This window comes from Lacerta agilis, chromosome 2 (genome assembly GCF_009819535.1).
Source record: "Lacerta agilis isolate rLacAgi1 chromosome 2, rLacAgi1.pri, whole genome shotgun sequence".
NCBI lineage: Eukaryota > Metazoa > Chordata > Lepidosauria > Squamata > Lacertidae > Lacerta > Lacerta agilis.
The window spans coordinates 7,652,159-7,670,481 of NC_046313.1; the positions used below are offsets into that span (position 1 = coordinate 7,652,159).

At 44.3% G+C, this 18,323-nt stretch overlaps 1 protein-coding gene across 2 annotated transcripts; it reads right to left on the reverse strand.

Annotated features, from left to right (window-relative positions):
- Positions 1-3,670: 3,670 nt before the first annotated feature.
- Positions 3,671-17,971, reverse strand: LETMD1 (LETM1 domain containing 1). 2 transcript variants are annotated; one of them, XM_033138453.1, is made up of 9 exons: positions 17,814-17,971; positions 15,180-15,331; positions 13,162-13,277; positions 10,768-10,850; positions 9,249-9,435; positions 6,628-6,729; positions 6,125-6,277; positions 5,509-5,605; positions 3,671-4,774 (listed from the first exon to the last, which is right to left on the reverse strand). In XM_033138453.1, the coding sequence occupies exons 1-9, from the start codon at positions 17,954-17,956 to the stop codon at positions 4,701-4,703; spliced, it is 1,107 nt and encodes a 368-aa protein (XP_032994344.1). In that variant the 5' UTR covers positions 17,957-17,971; the 3' UTR covers positions 3,671-4,700. The 2 variants fall into 2 exon arrangements, with proteins under 2 accessions (XP_032994344.1, XP_032994345.1); XM_033138454.1 differs by lacking the exon at positions 5,509-5,605.
- Between the last annotated feature and the right edge of the window lie 352 nt (positions 17,972-18,323).

The following is an 18,323-nucleotide window of genomic DNA, read 5'->3' on the forward strand; positions in this document are numbered from 1 at the left end:
CCACCCTGTTTTTTCTGGAAAGTTTCCAGGGTTTTTTTTTCCTGGACCTCCACATCTCTAGTAACTAAGCACCTTTGCCAACCCATCTGGAAAAGCCCATCCTTCTGAAATGGCAATAGCTCCCAGGAAGATAAGGTGAACAGAAGCAATGCAGTCCTGGAAATGACGGCAACAGGGAGAGAGGTTTTTCTTTCCTTTCTTCCGGAACAGCTCCTGACCTCACGGTAATATTGCAGCCCATGGAAACTTCACACTGCTGGGTTGATGGGACTTCCGACCAGATGGTGAGTATTTAAGTATATAAAAAGGCTTCCGTACTTTTATAGCTCCTCCCTGATCTTCCTTTAACTCCCAAGCTTTCCAACTGCTGCTTAGTGTCAAAACCGCACACCTGAGCTTCCTGCGCTTCATCTCACAAATAAGTACTTAATTGCTGCCTCGCCACCTCCTGCTGCAGTGAACGGTGTAGAAACGGCACCAATGCGTGCAGGAGCCAGGCTTCTTTGTGCAATGACTTTTGAAATGGGGCAGGGAAGGGAGAAGGGGACCTCGAAGCATCGGAACGAGAAAAGCCTTAAAATGTCTTATCACAGTCCCATTTACTGCCTTGCGAAGCAAAGAGGGCCGTGCACACAAGCAGGTGTCACTGGCCTCGTTGCTAGGAGTTCTGCTGCTAATATTTGGGGTTTTTTTCCATGCTTCTCTACAACCAGGGCTTGAAAAGGGGCACTGGTGACATTGCTAGGTAACCACCCCCACCCCCACCCCCCGGTTTCCATACTTGGACGTTTACAAAATAAAAGGTGCTATTAAAAAGCTGGCTTTAGTCTCAAAGGCAGTCATTTCCAGATGCAACCCTCTCTGTAGCGTATGTGTCTGTTGTGCTTGGGAGTTTCACAGAGCAGAAGAGTTCTAGCAGGGGGGCAAGAGATGCGCTCCCTCTACAAAGTTGTGCCGCCTGTCGTTCTAGGCCAAAGGAAGTAGGGTCGAAATGCCCCATCATATAAACCTCCCCCAGTTCGTTGTAACACCACTGTAGCCTTTATGGTGCGTGTCCCGGTCCCCAGCGTTCCCTGCCTTGTGGCGCGACTAGCAGTGGGCACTCATTTGTATCTCTGGCTTCCTGCTGATGCGTGCAAGGCGAAAAGGACTCCCCCCCCCCCCCCGGTCAGAACACTTAAACACTTCCAACTGGCCACTCCAGCACCAACCTAGGAGGCCTGGGCAACTGTGGTGCAGTTGTGTCCTAAAGGAAACGGTTAAAATGCCTGACCGCCAGCCCCTTAACATTTGTAGCCTTTAAACTCCACACTGCACGTTCCTTTCTTTGGGAATTGGCTGTGATCAGCTCTAAAGGAAGAGGTGTAAATGGGACACACCTTGTCCGCTGGCAGATTCTCACAATTTAAGAACTTTGTTCTTTTGAGTGCTTTTAAGCTGCTGCAGCAGCAGCCCATTAATGTACAGGTGGCCTGCTCTGCAAATGGAAATAACTTCGCACTTAAATATCTGCTTTTTGAAACTGAAAAAGGAATTATTATGACTGACATTCCAAGAAGCAGAGGATGTCGAAATAGGTTGATAGAAACCCATCTGGGTAAAGCTGGCCTCGGGGACACATATACCCAGGCAGCACCTGAATTGCTCCATCACTGTTGCCCTGGCCCTGTGCTGTAATTGTGTCCGTGAGCCAGCAAGGCTGATCTGCTGAACTTTTGTGCCTGTGACCTTGGAAAAACAAAGCAGCATGGCGCCTTGATGGAAGGACAGAGTAAAATGGCTTTTGGGTGGGATGACCTGGTTGCAGGTGAAAAAAATATAAATCCGCAACTCCAAATCATGTTAGGAAATGGATCTGATTTTCCTTCACTTGGCTTTTTTTAAAGAGACTTTTTAAAACGCTGGTGCAGCATACCCATAACAAAATGATCTAGTGTTGTCGCAAAGCGATCAAACACACACACACACTCCTCCTCTCTCCTCTCCCTGCCCCCTCCCCCTCCTCTTTTTTGGTGCTAGTGAACTGTTTACATGGGAATGGCCCTTTTACTACCTGTTTGGAAGACTCATTAACTAGGCCCCAGTTTTGAGACATTTGGTACAAGCCCTGCCCCCTTCATCAGTCGTGACTCGGATAACTTTATAACTTGCTCTCCGCTCTCCTGCCTCACATGGTATACAGGTGGCATTTTCAATGTGAATCCAAAGCTTGTCAGGTCCTCTACATTTTGTTTTGCCTTTTATGTTATTTTCATTGTGATAATGCTGTATTTAAAGAGGATATTTAAGTGTAAAAATAAAGAAATGCTTGAACTTGCAAAGCAGCTTCTGTCCTCAATGCAAAAAAGTTGGCAATAGTGGTTTAGGTTACTGCTGCTCACTTAATAGTGCAATGGACATGCAACCTTTCATAATCCTGACTGGAGCCGAGATCATGCCACCAGCTCATGTGCTCCTGCTGCTCTTCCATGGTGCATATTGTCTGCAAAACCACTAATCGGGTTTATAAACTATAGGTTGTATTCGGTGCAGTGCTGATTGTTCATGCCACATGCACTGACACGAGCTCCCCTCTCCTCGCCCTGCACATCATTCTGGGAGGGGAAGAAGTCCTGTTGCGCTGACTTCCAGTAGTGCGATTACAGAGTTTAATTGGTCCTATAATTTCAGTCTTAAGAGCAGAATCTGCCTAGTAACGATGCACACACAATACAGTGGTACCTCGGGTTACAGACGCTTCAGGTTACAGACTCCACTAACCCAGAAATAGTACCTCGGGTTAAGAACTTTGCTTCAGGATGAGAACAGAAATTGTGCAGCGGTGGCGGCAGGAGGCCCCATTAGCTAAAGTGGTGCTTCAGGTTAAGAACAGTTTCAGGATAAGAACAGACCTCCAGAATGAATTAAGTTCTTAACCCAAGGTACCACTGTATATGGTTGGTTCAGAAACAAAGCCTCAAGACCACACGGGATAGCAGTACCTGTTCTAAGGCAGTTCATGCAACTTGAACCGGGCTTACCCTTGTTTTTGCATCATGTGGAATCTGTTTACTTCATTCATAGTGAAATATCAGTGGAGCCTTTCAGAGAGGCTGTGGCTTACTCATCTGCAGAATACAGCTTGGAATATAGTTAATAAAAGCACAAGCTGTGTCTGCCGCAGCTGATCCCTGGCAAGTAGAGCCAGCCATTTCTTGGCAGGGGAATTAAACTCTTGTTACAAAGAACAACTGGGGTACAGTGTGTGTTGGCCATGGCCCTTGCCTGTATGCTGCATAAACTTATAGTCCTGCATGAACTGCAGGACTGATTGGGGAAATGACAAGGTGAATAGCTTTGATCAGGGGTCACCAACCTACAGCCCAGGGGCCAGATAAAGCCCGAGGGACTCATTTATCCGGCCCACAGCAACCGCAACCGCCCGCTCTTACCGGCGCGACACAGGGACCCACTTCCAGGTCGGAGGAGCACCAGAAATAGCTTATGCGCATGGGCCTCCTCCGACCCGGATATACACCAGAAATGGTGTATGGCGTGCGCCCTCTGGCCCGTCGCGCTATCATCGCTCGAGACACCGGCCCAAGGCAAGGAAAGCTTGGAGACCCCAGCAGTGGGCCTGTCTAAGCTATTACCAAGCTGTAAGATAGAAGACAAGCAGTGTTCTAAACAATCCAGGTAAAATGTGAGATTGTCCTTTATTAGCTATCTTTAACGAAACTTTCACATCAGGTACAGCTGAACGTTCATTTACTTTTACGCACTTCTCATGCATTTTATAATGACTGACTCAATCACTAGTCTACCACGCACAATTTATATTCTATCTGGCCAGAATTCCAGCTTCTGGAGTGCAAGGATTGGCTTTTTTCTTTTTCTTTTTTCACTTAGCTTTTAAGTATCGTGGCAGTAGTACTTAAGACTTGGAGGCACAGAAATTGATATTAAGTGCTTTGGGTAAAGATACTCCAATTAACTTGCTCTGAGTGTGTAACTACCCTATTGAATTCTGTAGGCTCTGTTATCACATCTGCCAACATGAAATGCACCTTCCATAATGCCCATGTGAGAGCACAGCTGTATCTTTCCTACAGAAGAGCAAGCCACTAGCAGGATTTCAAACAAAAGTTGCAGCTCTGGAAAACGGGGTTCTATATTCGAAGTCTTGCAGCACACTGTGAATGCCCAGCAAAAGGCACTGAGCTCCATGCAGCCTTGTTGATTGTAAAAATGAAGTTAAAACGGGGGAGGGAAACAGCCTTGGAAAGTTCGTGACAGCTCTGTTACCCTTCAAAGTTACAAGGAAGTCAATACAGGCTAACACCAATACCTACTTCAGCAGATGTTTTTACAAGAGACTTAAACAGTGAAGAAAAGTATGGAATCAGGCTGGGCCCACGAGGACATTCTGGAGCTAGATCTAAATGGAAATATTGTGGTCTTCTACAGTATAGGCATTTTGTCCAGGGCCATACTGGCAATTCTCTTGTCTCCCTCTACGGCAGGAGGAGGAATATTCAGCGTAATGCAGTGTTTCCTCTACCTTCCTCTCAAGGCTAATAATTCAGTGGGAGAGGCTTCTGCAGGACTCCTGCTTGTTGTATTTTAGTATAAGCAAAAACCCTTATCTCTCTCTGCTTCAGCCAAGAGTCGCTGTTGCAGCATCTCTTCAGAAGTGGTCCACCAGTGAGGGGTGCCCTTAGTCAGCCCTTGGAAGAGGAAGGGAAGTTGATAGAAAGCAAGACCATGCCATGTGCCAAGAGTGAAGTCTCGGCGTCTGGAAAGAGAAAAGTATGCATTGCATTTGTGTCTATTTGAGATACGTACCAACCCTTCATTGTAAAAACTCACAGGGCTGGCCACAACAAACAATTCATAAAACAAGCCAGTGCTTCTAAATAGAACCAAATCATAGCTGAAAGTAAAAGGGGGCTCCCCCTCCCACAATCTGTCACAGGAAAGTTCTTAAAAGGCTGACCAGAAAGAAAAGTTGTTTTTGCCTGGTATCAAAAGCTAATCAGAGTCTGCACCAGCCTAATCTTTTTGTGTGTGTGTGTGTGTTTTGACTGGTCCATAGCTGGGAGGGAATATTCCTCTATTGCTGGGAGTTGGACTAGATCAGGCTTCCTCAACCTCGGCCCTCCAGATGTTTTTGGCCTACAACTCCCATGATCCCTAGCTAGCAGGACCAGTGGTCAGGGATGCTGGGAATTGTAGTCTCAAAACATCTGGAGGGCCAAGGTGGAGGAAGCTTGGACTAATGATCCTCAGGGTCCCTTCCAACTGTATAATTCTATGATGTTGCCACTAAGAAGGCCCTGTTCTGAATTATGGCCTTCCAAGCTTTGCTAGGCCACCTCTTTTGCAGCCGGGACAACAGGTACCTCCTTCAGGTTAACACTGCAACATTTTAAGGATGAGACGGAAGAGCAGCTGCTTCTAGTTGGTGTGTGAGAGATTCAGTAAGGGCTCTAAGGGAAGCCCCACGTGGCCAAATTGAAGCAGGCTTACCTTTCAGCGAGCAGGAGAGTGTGAGCCAGTGAGACAGCCACAGCCTGCATGCCAGTGGGCTGAGGTGAACAGAATTCAAGCCACGGGTATAGCAAGCCTGCAGAGAAGAGAGGCATTCTGTTGGATCAGAGAGACTTTCATTTGAAAAGCAACTGCTAAATGCAAGGACATTCACCGCTAAATTCTGACATTAAAAGCTGGGATGGGGTGTGTGTGGGTGTGTTTAAGCCATTCCAGCTGTCCTCGTTTGACATAAGACTGACATTACTGTTTCTGAAAAGGGCGACAGTGTTACTGTGCAGTATAGCACAGCTTGTGGAATGTGGTCCACGACAGCTTTTATGCCACAATAAATGTCTTAGTCTTTTAAGGTTACCCTAAATGTACGACACGGCTGTCAGTAGAGCACAAGACTCCTGATCTCAGGGTCATGGGTTTGAGCCCCACATTGGGAGAAAAGGTTCCTGCATTGCAGGGGGTTGGACTAGATGGCTCTCGTGGTCCCAACTAAGATTCTAGCCTTTGCCTAGCATGGGAGAACTGGCACAGCCACGGCCAGTTGCTAGCCACCAATGCTGCACCTCAGTTTGCTACAGAATGCAAAACTTCATCTCACCGCTTGCACTTCCTCATCGGTTAGCTGCCCCACACCCAGTTTCAGCATCGCTTGGTCCAGATGGTACAGCTCTGCTAAGTGGCTCTGCAAGCGGTATCTCAGGAAGAGAGATGGCAAGTGAGGAGTTAGGAACAAAACACGGCTTAGGACTTTCTGGGGGGAGAAGAGAAGACGGGATTAAACTGCACGATGGTAGTCAGCAAAGCTTTTCAGAGTTGCTCTGCTTCCCCAGATCAAAATGTGGCTAATAGGAGGTTATGATCATTCCTCTCCAAAAAGGCGAGCACATAAGGCAGCATAGATCGGCAACAAATCATATGTACAGTAGTAGGTTTCAATTTAAGGAGAAGCAACTGTCTGTTGCACCTTAAGGATTTATAGCTGGAAAGATTTATAGTCTTATTTTAAAAACTCAGTCAAAACCTAGGGGTGCTACAGTTGGTGACAATGGATTTATCCGGGTCCTCAGTATAATCCCATTTAATTCCTGGAATGGCACTTACCACCTGCTGAACCCTGAGTTGCTGGGTGCCAAAGGGGTGTCCCACAAATAAGGTCCTCACAGCTGTAAGTTCCCTTACATCTGGGTGGCATCCTTCCTGCACCTTGAAGATTAAGATATATCATTGGTGGGTGAAAGAAAGAAAGAAAGAAGATAAGCACCATACTGCTTTCCAAGAATAAAAGAGGATGGGAATCTTGTAAAAACCTGAAAACCAATCCTGCTGTAACATATAGCAGCTGAGCACATTTTCATTCCCGCAACAAATGAAAAGTTCCTGTTTGCTGTAGTCATTACACCCTTCCCAAATAAATTATTATTATTTATGCCCCAGCCATCCTGGGTGGCTTCCAACACACATAAAAACATCAAATATTAAAAACTTCCTGATACAGGACAGCCTTCAGATATGTTCTAAAAGTCGTATAGTTATTTATCTACCTGGCATCTGGTGTGGGGAGGGCATTCCACGGGGAGGGCTCCACTGCCAAGAAGGCCCTCTGCCTGATTCCCTGTAGCTTCACTTCTTGCAGTGAGGGAACCACCAGATGGGCCCTCAGAGGTGGACCTCAAGCGTCTGGGCTGAATGATAGGGGTGGAGACGCTCCTTCAGGTATACAGAGCCGAGGCTGTTTAGGGCTTTAAAGGTCAGCACTAACACTCTGAATGCTCTGCTTCACCATCACCATGAGGAAAGTTGCTATGCCATATTACCTAGTTGCATTAATGGGACAGGTGCAACAGAATTAACCTTTTTTTCCTTGTAGATAGGCATTTCTTCGGCTTAGATGGAAAACTACGCACACAGAATATCTGACCAGTAAATACTTTATTAGGCCAACAAATTGACTGACTGTATGCATGCAGATCAGAAAGGAGTAAGACAAGGCTGTATATTGTCTCCCTGCTTATTTAACTTGTATGCAGAATTCATCGTGCGAAAGGCTGGACTGGATGAATCCCAAACCGGAATTAAAATTGCTGGAAGAAATATCAACAACCTCATATATGCAGATGACACAACCTTGATGGCAGAAAGTAAGGAGGAATTAAAGAACCTTTTAAGGAGGGTGAAAGAGGAAAGCGCAAAATATGGTCTGAGGCTCAACATAAAAAAAACTAAGATCATGGCCACTGGTCCCATCACCTCCTGGCAAATAGAAGGGGGGGGGGGAATGGAGGCAGTGAGAGGTTTTACTTTCTTGGGTTCCATGAAAACTGCAGATAGTGACAGCAGTGACGAAATTAAGAGATACCTGCTTCTTGGTAGAAAAGCAATGACAAACCTAGACAGCATCTTTAAAAGCAGAAACACCACCATGCCGACAAAGGTCCATATAGTTAAAGCTATGGTTTTCTCAGTAGTGATGTATGGAAGTGAGAGCTGGACCATCAAGAAGGCTGATCGCCGAAGAATTTATGCTTTTGAATTATGGTGCTGGAGGAGACTTTTGAGAGTCCCATGGACTGCAAGAAGATCAAAGCTATCCATTCTGAAGGAAATCAGCCCTGAGTGCTCACTGGAAGGACAGATCCTGAAGTTGAGGCTCCAGTACATTGGCCACCTCATGAGAAGAGAAGACTCCCTGGAAAAGACCCTGATGTTTGGAAAGATGGAGGGCACAAGGAGAAGGGGATGACAGAGGAATAGATGTTCTTGAAGCTACCAACATGAGTCTGAACAAACTGCGGGAGGCAGTGGAAGACAGGAGTGCCTGGCGTGCTCTGGTCCATGGGGTCACAAAGAATTGGAAACGACTAAACAACAACAACATGCATGCAGATCAGGCCAAATTGAACTATATCCTCTGTTGTCCTTTAAACAACTCACTTTACAATAGGTTTTTTAGAAGTTCAATCAGATGATTTCAAAACTAGGCGTCTGCTGGCTGATGTGGAATTTGTTTTGTTGCCTTTAGGGTAGCTTTATACAGACTAGCTGAGAGTTGTAGGCTACTTTTTTTTTACCTAAAACATTGTTGACTGCCCAAGGGCTATTTGGGTTTTGTTTGTTATTTTGGGGGAAATGTATGATTAACTTATTCTTGGATAATCCTTTTTGAGCCGCATGGTAGTGGTCATTCATTACAACCAATAAAATCAGACTGAGCAGGGGTGGGGGTGGGAACCCTCCATCAGTATACTGTTGTTTGGCTCCTCCCTTCCAAAAATCGTCCCATACAGAATAATCAAGGCCTGAATTTACTTCTTTCTCTCATCCTCCTCTACTAAAATTGCAAGCCTTTATTATAAACTGACAAGTACTCAAGAGTGCATTGCCAGAAAGCCACTGCCTAAGTGACAAATCGGTAGACACAAGTATCAGAGCATACTATAACAGTCTGGTCTCTTACTTGAAGGACTTTTCTATACATGTTCGTATTAAGGTCAGGGGTTGTTTTTTTTTTAATAAATCTCTGGAATGACTTTAAAACCGTATAATTAAGGTTTCAGAAGTTTGCAGTGTGTTGCTCACATGACAATAGGAAAATAGAATCTAGACATTATGAAGTTGGTAGTGAGGGGCCAACTCTCAATATATAAAAGCCTTATTTCTGCAAAGCAAGACGTGTGTCCAAAGACTGCCTCTCTATCAACTGGGATTGGGTGGTAATTAGATACCTTTTTGCAGAGATCTAGCATCTGTTTCCGAAGCTGGGAATCGGCTATTGAGTGAGATAGGTCCATCAGACCATCAACCACTTCTGGGTATGCCTCCTTTCTCATATTGTGGTAGGTGTCCAGAAATTCATCTTGTTGTTTGGAAGTCCAGAAGTGGCGTATCAAGAGTTGTCTTGGGAACAGATACCTTAGGAAGGGAGAGATTGTCAAGAAGATATACATTTCGAAACCCAAACACAGCTGTGTATTAAAGAACATCCAAATCTGGGCCACAGGAACCCAAATTCTGCATTTTGCAGCTTCTGTTGATTTTGCAGGTATTGTCTATTTTCTACAAATTTGACTTCCAGCCAAGACAAGGAGCAACCAAGTTATGTGATTGCTGAAACCTCAGCACCCGACAAGCAGAAGCCCTACTGAACTTTGCTTCTGCAAGTTTAACCAGACCTTGCCCACATACTTTCAAGTTACCTTCACAGCCAGAAGTATTTTTTTAAAAAATGCCTGCTTTTATTTACATTTTAAAATGAAAGCTTTTTTAATTAAAAAAAACAAACCCAGTGTTTTCAGAACACCCAGTAGACCATTTTCTCCCTCATGAAATCCTACTGGCAACTTGAAATAATTTCCTGATGCCTTTCTCTAGCTTCTTCTGCCTTCAAAAAGACAGGCAATGCAGGATTTTATTATTATTTTTTATAAGAATTTATAAGAATTTTTTTATAAGAATTTAGAGCTACTTTTGTCAGTTGTGATATAATCTGTTTCTTGTTAAAGTTCACATTAAGATATTGTCAAGCCTATACAGCATGCTAGGCTGTGATCCGGGGCTGTTAAGAGCAAGCATCGAACATAAATGATGTTACATTGAACTGTTTTTAACTGAAAACACACATTTGGAACAGACCAAGGAAGGGGTGGGGGTGCTGCTTAAAGGTGTTCTGGGGAGTTTAAAGCAGTTTGGGAGTTCTGTTGGGAAAACAACAGGTGGTAAATTTTCAGAAAAATGTGGGAGGGTGCATGGTTGCTGCACGCTGAACTGCCACCCGGAGAAATACACCAAAAATAAAACATTTAGACCAGGCATCCCCAACCTGCGGCCCTCCAGATGTTTTGGCCTACAACTCCCATGATCCCTAGCTAACAGGACCAGTGGTCAGGGGTGATGGGAATTGTAGTCCAAAACATCTGGAGGGCGGAAGGTTGGGGATGCCTGCTTTAGACTGAGCCTACGCATCGGGAGAGAATGCAATGTGGAGCTGTGACTAGGGAAGCACAGTCTCAGAAGAGTCAGGGCTTGATCCCACCCCCGGCGATTAATAAGATATGAATGTGCTTTTGCAGTCTATTTTGGTACCTGCTAAAACATACAGTTGTACTCTTAACAAGCTCTTCATCAAAGAACAGTGCAGGTAAGCGATGAGAGGGGGAGAGGAGAGGAAAAACCCCACTACTGTTGCCAAGCATTCACCCTTTCACAGCTAAGCACAAGGACCTTTCATCTGAAAGTTGTACTTACATAAGCAAAAGAACCAGGTAGTTGGCAAAGGGAGGAAGAGAAAGAATCCCAACTGGAATGGCCTTGATCAGATCTCTGCGGAACTTCAAAAATGCTTAGTCAGTAGAGCTGCCATGCACACACCCAAAACTACAGCAACTGTGAGGAAAATGCACATATAAAGGGACTGGTGAAGCAGTGGCTAGCAAGGTACCACTGCTGCATACTCTGGCATTTTATATGCCTCGAGGCTGTGCCTATTTTTGTCTCTCGCAAACTTAGTGACTATGGATGCTATATGGATGCCATTTGGTATCAGGTATGAGGCAGCTAGAGACACGGCTGCCAAGGCACAACCAGGAGCCTTGAAGTGCGCTCCAGATTGTGCACTGGCAATGGAAAATAGGCTACAATTTTACTGCCCACCACCTGATTAGGATGGGAGAAAAATAACTCTTCTATATGAACAATTATGCTGCAGCCACTGGACAATAGTGTGCCTTTCTTTTACACCTGCTTTTTCTGTTGGTTATTTTCCATATGTAGACCTCCACACACACACCAGCAACAATTTATTGACCTGTGACCTACATCCAGTCCGCTATGTCTATATCTGTTATACAGCTGTTCATGGTGACGATGTCAGACTGACAACCTTTATGTAAATGTCACTTAGCTCCACGTTGCAACACAACATATTGCATTTGAAAAAAGGGGGAAAACCTTCCCTACTTCAGTTTTCCTTTGCTTGAATAAAAGCGTTTAGGTGGAATCTTTCAAGAATAAGAAGCCAAATTCCATCCCTTCTTCTCTGCACAGAAACATTTTTACTCCAATTCAGCCCAACAATATGATAAATGTTCAGGCAACGAAGAAACTAATGCATCGGGTGAATGTTGGCAGGAATCAAGCAGAGCTGCCAGACTTTATTTGCTTTTGCTGAAGTTACAGAAACCTCTTAATTAATCTACCCTAGATGCATTAAATACTAGTCTACCTATTTGTATTAGTATAGTTGATTCTCACAAAAGTTGCACATGGTTCTTGCTTTTCGATTCAGAAGCTCTCAATGAGTGTTTACATAGTGTAGTGGGACAGGGGAGACCTGACTTCAAATTCCCGTTCAGCTCTTAAGTTGATTGGGTGACCTTGGGGAGTCTCTCTACAATGACACCCACACAGCACCTAACCTGTCTTTCTTAAAGGATGTGATGATAGAAAGGGAGCGGGACCATGCATATTGCCCTATGCTCCTTGAAGGAAAGTAGTAGAAGAAATAAATCCCAATTGAGGGATGGGGAGAAGGCAGGTAGTACCGTATTTTTCACTCCATAAGACACACTTTTTTCCTCCTAAAAAGTAAGGGGTAAATGTCTGTGCATCTTATGGAGCGAATATGTGGTCCCTTGAGCCAAATTGCCCAGGGGCCAAAAGCAGATTGTACTTTTTAAAGAGAAAGAGAGAGAGAGAGAGAAGGGGCTGTTGAAAGGAAAGGCTCCCTTTCCAGCCCCACCCCCTTGCCCAGGCCTCCATTGTTGAATGTTCTGCAGAGGAGGCTGTTTGTTTCCCCAGCGACATGGGACTGGCTGATTAGATTATCTGTCTGGAAACTGTAGAAACGGCTCCCTTTCCTTTCCTAAAGAAGCTGCAGGACTGTGAGCTGATCCCCCCCAAATGAGGCTTTCTCCCCTTTGCAAAAGAAGCTGTAAACTCTGAGCTGATCCTCAAAAAAACAGGGTTTTCCCCCTTTCCTCCTCTAAAAACTAGGTGCGTCATAAGTTCAGGTGCATCTCATGGAGCGAAAAATACGGTAGTTACTCTGTTGCTGTGGATTTACTGTATTTCTGTATTCTTTCATTTAAAAAAACCAATTCTATCTATGAAGTTATGTTTTTCATCTGTACAAATTCTACAGTAGTACCCTCCTGCAAAAGAAAGAAGTAAATCCAGAAAGCAAATGGAATGTGCAATTGTACATTTTGACCAGAGGATGGGTTGTTTTTAGCAGATGGGGAGAAAGGCCAGCAAAATCACCCAGTGTTAACTAACAATTTGTAAGGAGGAAACTGTAAGATTTGAGACAAGGGAGCAGTCATTCATTCATGCCATTTCAGAATGAAACCAAGTTTAGAAAATCAACATCGCATCAAACAGTAGCAAACATGCTTCCAATGCAGATATGTCCCAAAGCTGAACATTTTTCTTGCCGACCCTATTTGATTATCTTGTGAGACTCCTCAGTGTACAAGATGGGAAGTTGCTAGACAGCTAGAGCATCTTAAGTGGGCTCCTCACGTAGGAAGAAGGGCAGCTGCACAACTGTGGAAACTACCAAGTGTCACCTGAAATCAGTTTGACTTGTTGACTCCAAAGCACAGTGAACTACCATTGCTGCAGACAAGAGTAAAAGCCTACCTGTCTTAGTCTCTCCATCTCCCTGTATGGAAGCTGATGGAACTGGATTTTTCTATATGACATGTTTGCCTTTATTCTTCTTATTTCTTTCATTTCTGTAAAGAGTATCCGAAATCCTGTGCAAAATACAGAATTTTTTTCAGATCTGGAACTGTTCTCCCTGAATGTCCAACCTCATGCCAAAGTTCTTCCCAAGCCTTTTACCTTCCCCTTTTACCTAAGAATAGAGCATCACTGCATAAAGCAGTATTTTTCAACCTTTTTTGGGCAAAGGCACACTTGTTTCATGAAAAAAATCACGAGGCACACCACCATTAGAAAATGTTAAAAAATTTAACTCTGTGCCTATATTGACTATATATAAAGTAATTTTCCCACGGCACACCAGGCAACATCTCGCGGCACACTAGTGTGCCGCGGAACAGTGGTTGAAAAACACTGGCATAAAGAACAGGGCTAGGGAAGCTCTGACCCTCCAGATGCTGCTGAGCTACAACACAGCTCCCAGCATGCATGGCAAGTGGCCGCGGAAGATGGGCATTGTAGTTCAGCAAAATCTGGAGGACCAAAAATTTCCACAACTGGTATAAAGTAACACATACATGAATATTACGTCTCTGTCTCTGTTTCCCCCTTGCCTTGAATGACTTGAATGGTTCTTCTGACACCTCTTAATCCCATCCTCTTTGTAAAACTCCAGCAAGTTAAATTGTTTTCTTTGCTTTAATAATGTCAGGACATTGTGGGGAAAGCCCAAATGCCTTACCACTCCAAAGGGTTTTTCACAGCCTAAGGTTGCCACGAGGATAAAAGGACATGCCCCTTGCACGCCATTCAGAGCTTCTCAGAAGAGAAGCAAGAGATAATGGGATAATGTTTCCTAATCTCTAAAACAGGTTTGGTCTTCTCTCTCTTGCTATGCCTCTTACACAGGAGCTTCTAACACATTACTACTTCCTTCTCTCTAATCGTCCTGCAGAACCCACTGCCGCCTTCTACAGAGGGTCTTAAAATTCTTCTCACTCCTGCCTTTCCTTACTACAACTATAATTTTGTTAGATGCCTTCACTCAGAATCTTAACATGTTACAGTGGTACCTTGGTTTGCAACCGTTTTGGATTACAACCACGTCAAACCCAGAAGTGTGTGTCCCTTTTTTTTGGATTACAACACATTTTTTTCTGGAGGCCCCATTGGCGAAAGCACGCCTTGAGTTACAATCTATTTTGGTTTACAACCGGACCTCCGGAACGGATTATGGTTGTAAAGCAAGGCACTACTGTATTCCCCACCCCAAAAATTATACCATGGACTGGTTTTTTTGCAGCATGGCTTTTTTTTTCCTGCAGCAGGAACAAGCAATGGAAAGCTTCCATGCTCTCCTTTCTCATTCTGAGCTCTTGAGGCTGAATTGGTAATTTTTGTTCCAAGCTCTAAGCAAACACAATTCCTTTTGAATTCCAAACTCGTAAGAATTATGCTTCATTAAGACTAGGGTTTATGAGACTAGGATGAAGCTATGGTTTGCAATCCTGGCATCACAAACCATAGGTTGTGTGTGTGTGTTTTAAAAGCACAGTTCTCCAAAACTGGACCTCACGGGAAACCACAATTTATCTAAAATAAAAAAGGAAGCTTTCGATCTCCTATTTATTGGCTCGAAAAAGAACAAGACAGGAGGGTGTGTGAGCATGTGTGGTTGAGGCTTCCTGCAGCTTGTCCTCATAGCAGGACACCAGTTTCCCATTACACCTGAAATGGCTCTGTGCAAACACACAAACATGATGCTACAAATGTCAAGCATTATTGATACAAGAACTTGTTTCTTCATTCTCGTTGTAATGTGAGCCTCCGCCATTCCTGTTGTAACACAAGAAACAGCACCCAGAAGATAAGGAGTCCCCACCTATGGATGGGCTAGAAGTAAAGAAACTACCTTGACAAATGCAAAAGCAATTTGTTCTTAAGGTATCACATTCCTCCCAGAATCATGAAACATCTTTTTTATGAAAACCCACCTTTCAAGAAGGTTGAATATAGCTGGTAGAAACGTGGGAATGTTCTTTCCAAAAACCTTTCATACTTCTCATTCAGGTATTTGACTTTTGAAACCAAAGCAGAGGGTGTTTTTTTGGAATTTGCCTTTGCAGAAAATTGGTACGCTGGAGGTCTGCAACAAAGGAAAGTGCATGCAAGTCTTGAGTTCTATTGCCACGTATTTCAAGCCCTTTAGAATACAAAAAGGAAGTCACAACTATAATAGCTAATAAACAGGTATGTGGGGAGCAGCTGCATCTGACTGATGCACAGTCTAATAACTTAGCATTAAACTAGCCTGTTATGACCACAATGCAAAAAGATGGGGGGGAATCCATAGGCTATTTCAGGGATAAATGAAGATGAGGTTATGTGCATAATTTTGTCCAATTGCTAATTTTGTCTAATTGCTACCAAAGAACACATTAACCTAGGTGTCAGGTATTGTCGGGTTTACACCTATGAATAAGAATCACAATAAATACCTTCTTAAACAGATGCTTTTCTTGAGACTATCATATTAAAAGTCGGCTGTCAGGAGAATAAAAATGAAACTTGTTTTCTATAGGAAGACACACAAATGCAGAGGGCAAGTATATTTTTATAGACTTGATTCCTGGAATTACAGGGAAGACTTTGCTTCTGTTTTAAATTATACATTAATATGTCTTGCAGTCACAAAATGCATACATAAAGTGCAGTTCTAGGATGGTGCTCATTAAAATTTATCAATTAGGGCTGCCAAATGATTAAATAACTTTTAATTAACCGATTAATCAATTTAGACATCTTATTAATCAACTGCATTTTAGCAAAACATCTGAATAGTTCAAAACCAGAATGCCAAAAGGACACCATCAATTTCATAACCGGGGGCTTCATTGTATTTTCCTCCTAGTGAGAGAGTTCTACAAACTGAGGTTACGGCTAATTGGCAAGGCAACCTAAAATTTTGTCATTCTTTATTACAGCCATAAATCAGAACCCAAACAGCAGCACTGAAAGATAAAAGGTGTGACATTTAGTCTGAACCCTACAAATAAAAGTTGCCCACCCTTATTGATCTGCTAAAGCTTTACAGCACAATCTTAACCATGTCTACTTGGAAGGAAATCAATGGGGCTTTGTCTCAGAGGTAGACAATCCTATCCATTCTACCTACCAATTAAACATAATTCACAGCCCCTCTCCTGATGCTAATCCATACGAACTTGATATCTGTCTTTAACTTTCCTTATATGGCCCTCCCATCAGATGTTAAGGACCTGACTTTTAGAAAACATCTGAAGGCAGCCTTGTATCAGGAGGTTTTTAATGTTTGAGGTTTTACTATGTTTTTACATGTGCTGTAAGATAATAATAATAATAATAATAATAATAATAATAATAATAATACTGTATTGTTTTATGTATTTTTGTTGTAAACTGCTTTGATAGTTCATATGAAATAGTGGTATACTGTAGAAATATTTTTATGCTGCCTGCCTGAGTCAGTGTTATAGTGGCCAGTAAATATCTCGGCTAAAGTGAAAGCAACATCACCTCCAGAATTAGAACAGCCTGGGAGGTTACCATAGATGCCCTTGTACATGTTGTGAAGGAACCACCCAAGGCAAGAACATACACTTTTCTACCAAGCTCAGTTAGCCCAATAATAAATTATTAGTTTTCAATTTTGTGTGTTTGTGTGTATAACCTGTGTCTTTAACTGCTACAAAATCAACAGGAACTTATCTTACTTGGCATTCCTGAGTTCATGGCATATGAGCCATACCCCTCCCCAAAAGTGGCTGCCCTAACCAACCCACCTTTCACTAACCATCTGGCAAGATTTTAAAAAAAAAAAAATCCTTCCAGTAGCACCTTAGACATTGGTCAAAAGATTCCCTCATCACAGTGGGTTGGAGCAGATCTGTGTTTCCCATACTTGTGTCTCCAGATATTTTTTGGACCACAACTCCCATCATCCCTAGCTACCAGGACCAGTGGTCAGGGATGTTGGGAACTGCAAACCAAAAACAGCTGGAGACCCAGGTTTTGTTGCTTGAAACAACCGAATCCCCTTGCTTTAAAAATAAATGACTGACCCGTGTCAATATTATTAACTGACCTGTGTCAATAATAATGGCTGGCCTGTGTCTTTGTTGTAGTAACTCAGGGTTTCCCAAACTTGTCTCCAAATGTTTTTTGGACCACAACTCCCATCATCCCTAGCTACCAGGACCAGTAGTCAGGGATGATGGGAAGTGTAGTGCAAAAACAGGTGGAGGCCCAAATTTGGGGGACATGACCCTGTGGTCACTTCCAACTTTGCAATTCTAACACACACACCCCAGGTTGAGAAAGGTTTTGAGTTTTTCCTGCTGCGCACCGCCATGGGATCAGTATGCGAATTTAATTCATGATAACGAAATGACAGAAGCACACCTGGGGAAACACACACACACACACACACACACACACACCCTCGCTGGAGGTTGCAGGAGCCTGCCCTGCCTTCCCCTGACCCCCCTGCAAGCAAAGGGCGCCGCCCTGGGGGGGGGGAAACTCCTCGGCGCCCCCTGAGGCGGGGCCCCCTCTGCCCTTCTCCTTCCCGGCCTCCGCCAAGGACTCACCTCAGCACCGGCCACGGGGGCGGCTCCGGCGGGCGCAGAGCCAGGTAGAGCGAGGCGGCGGGCGCAGGGACTCCGCCGGCGCCTAAGCGGCCCCCGTTCCCACAGCTCCCGCGCAGCAGCACCATCCGCAGCACCAGCGCCATCCTGAGGGGAAGAAGAAGGGCGCCGCCGAGCGCGCGGAAAGAGCGGGGAGGTCCAGGCGGGAAGCCAAGAAAGCCGACGGCGACGAACCGTGAAACTGGCCACGTGATTACTACGGGCGGAAGAAGGCGCGGCGGAAGGAAAGCAAGCGGAACTCTTTTCCCCACAGCCTCTTTCTGTACACGTGACCATAGGCGGAAGTGGGACACACGGAAAGAACGTCCTTTCCTTAGTGAGAACCTCGGGACCCGGATGTTGGCGCTTTTCTACAGCGGGCCGGTGCTTGCTCTCATTGTTGGATTGAATGGGACTGAGTTATGAGTCGGGAGTTTTGAGTCTTGCATACCCTCAAACATTTCTCCAGTGAAA

Coding starts and splice junctions, on each gene's coding strand:
- LETMD1 (XM_033138453.1), bottom strand. CDS start 17,956: ATGGCGCTGGTGCTGCGGATGGTGCTGCTGCGCGGGAGCTGTGGGAAC. Junction 6,730..9,248: donor TGCTAGATCTCTGCAAAAAG/GTATCTAATTAC, acceptor TTAATCTTCAAG/GTGCAGGAAGGATGCCACCC. Junction 6,278..6,627: donor AACTCAGGGTTCAGCAGGTG/GTAAGTGCCATT, acceptor TTCTCCCCCCAG/AAAGTCCTAAGCCGTGTTTT.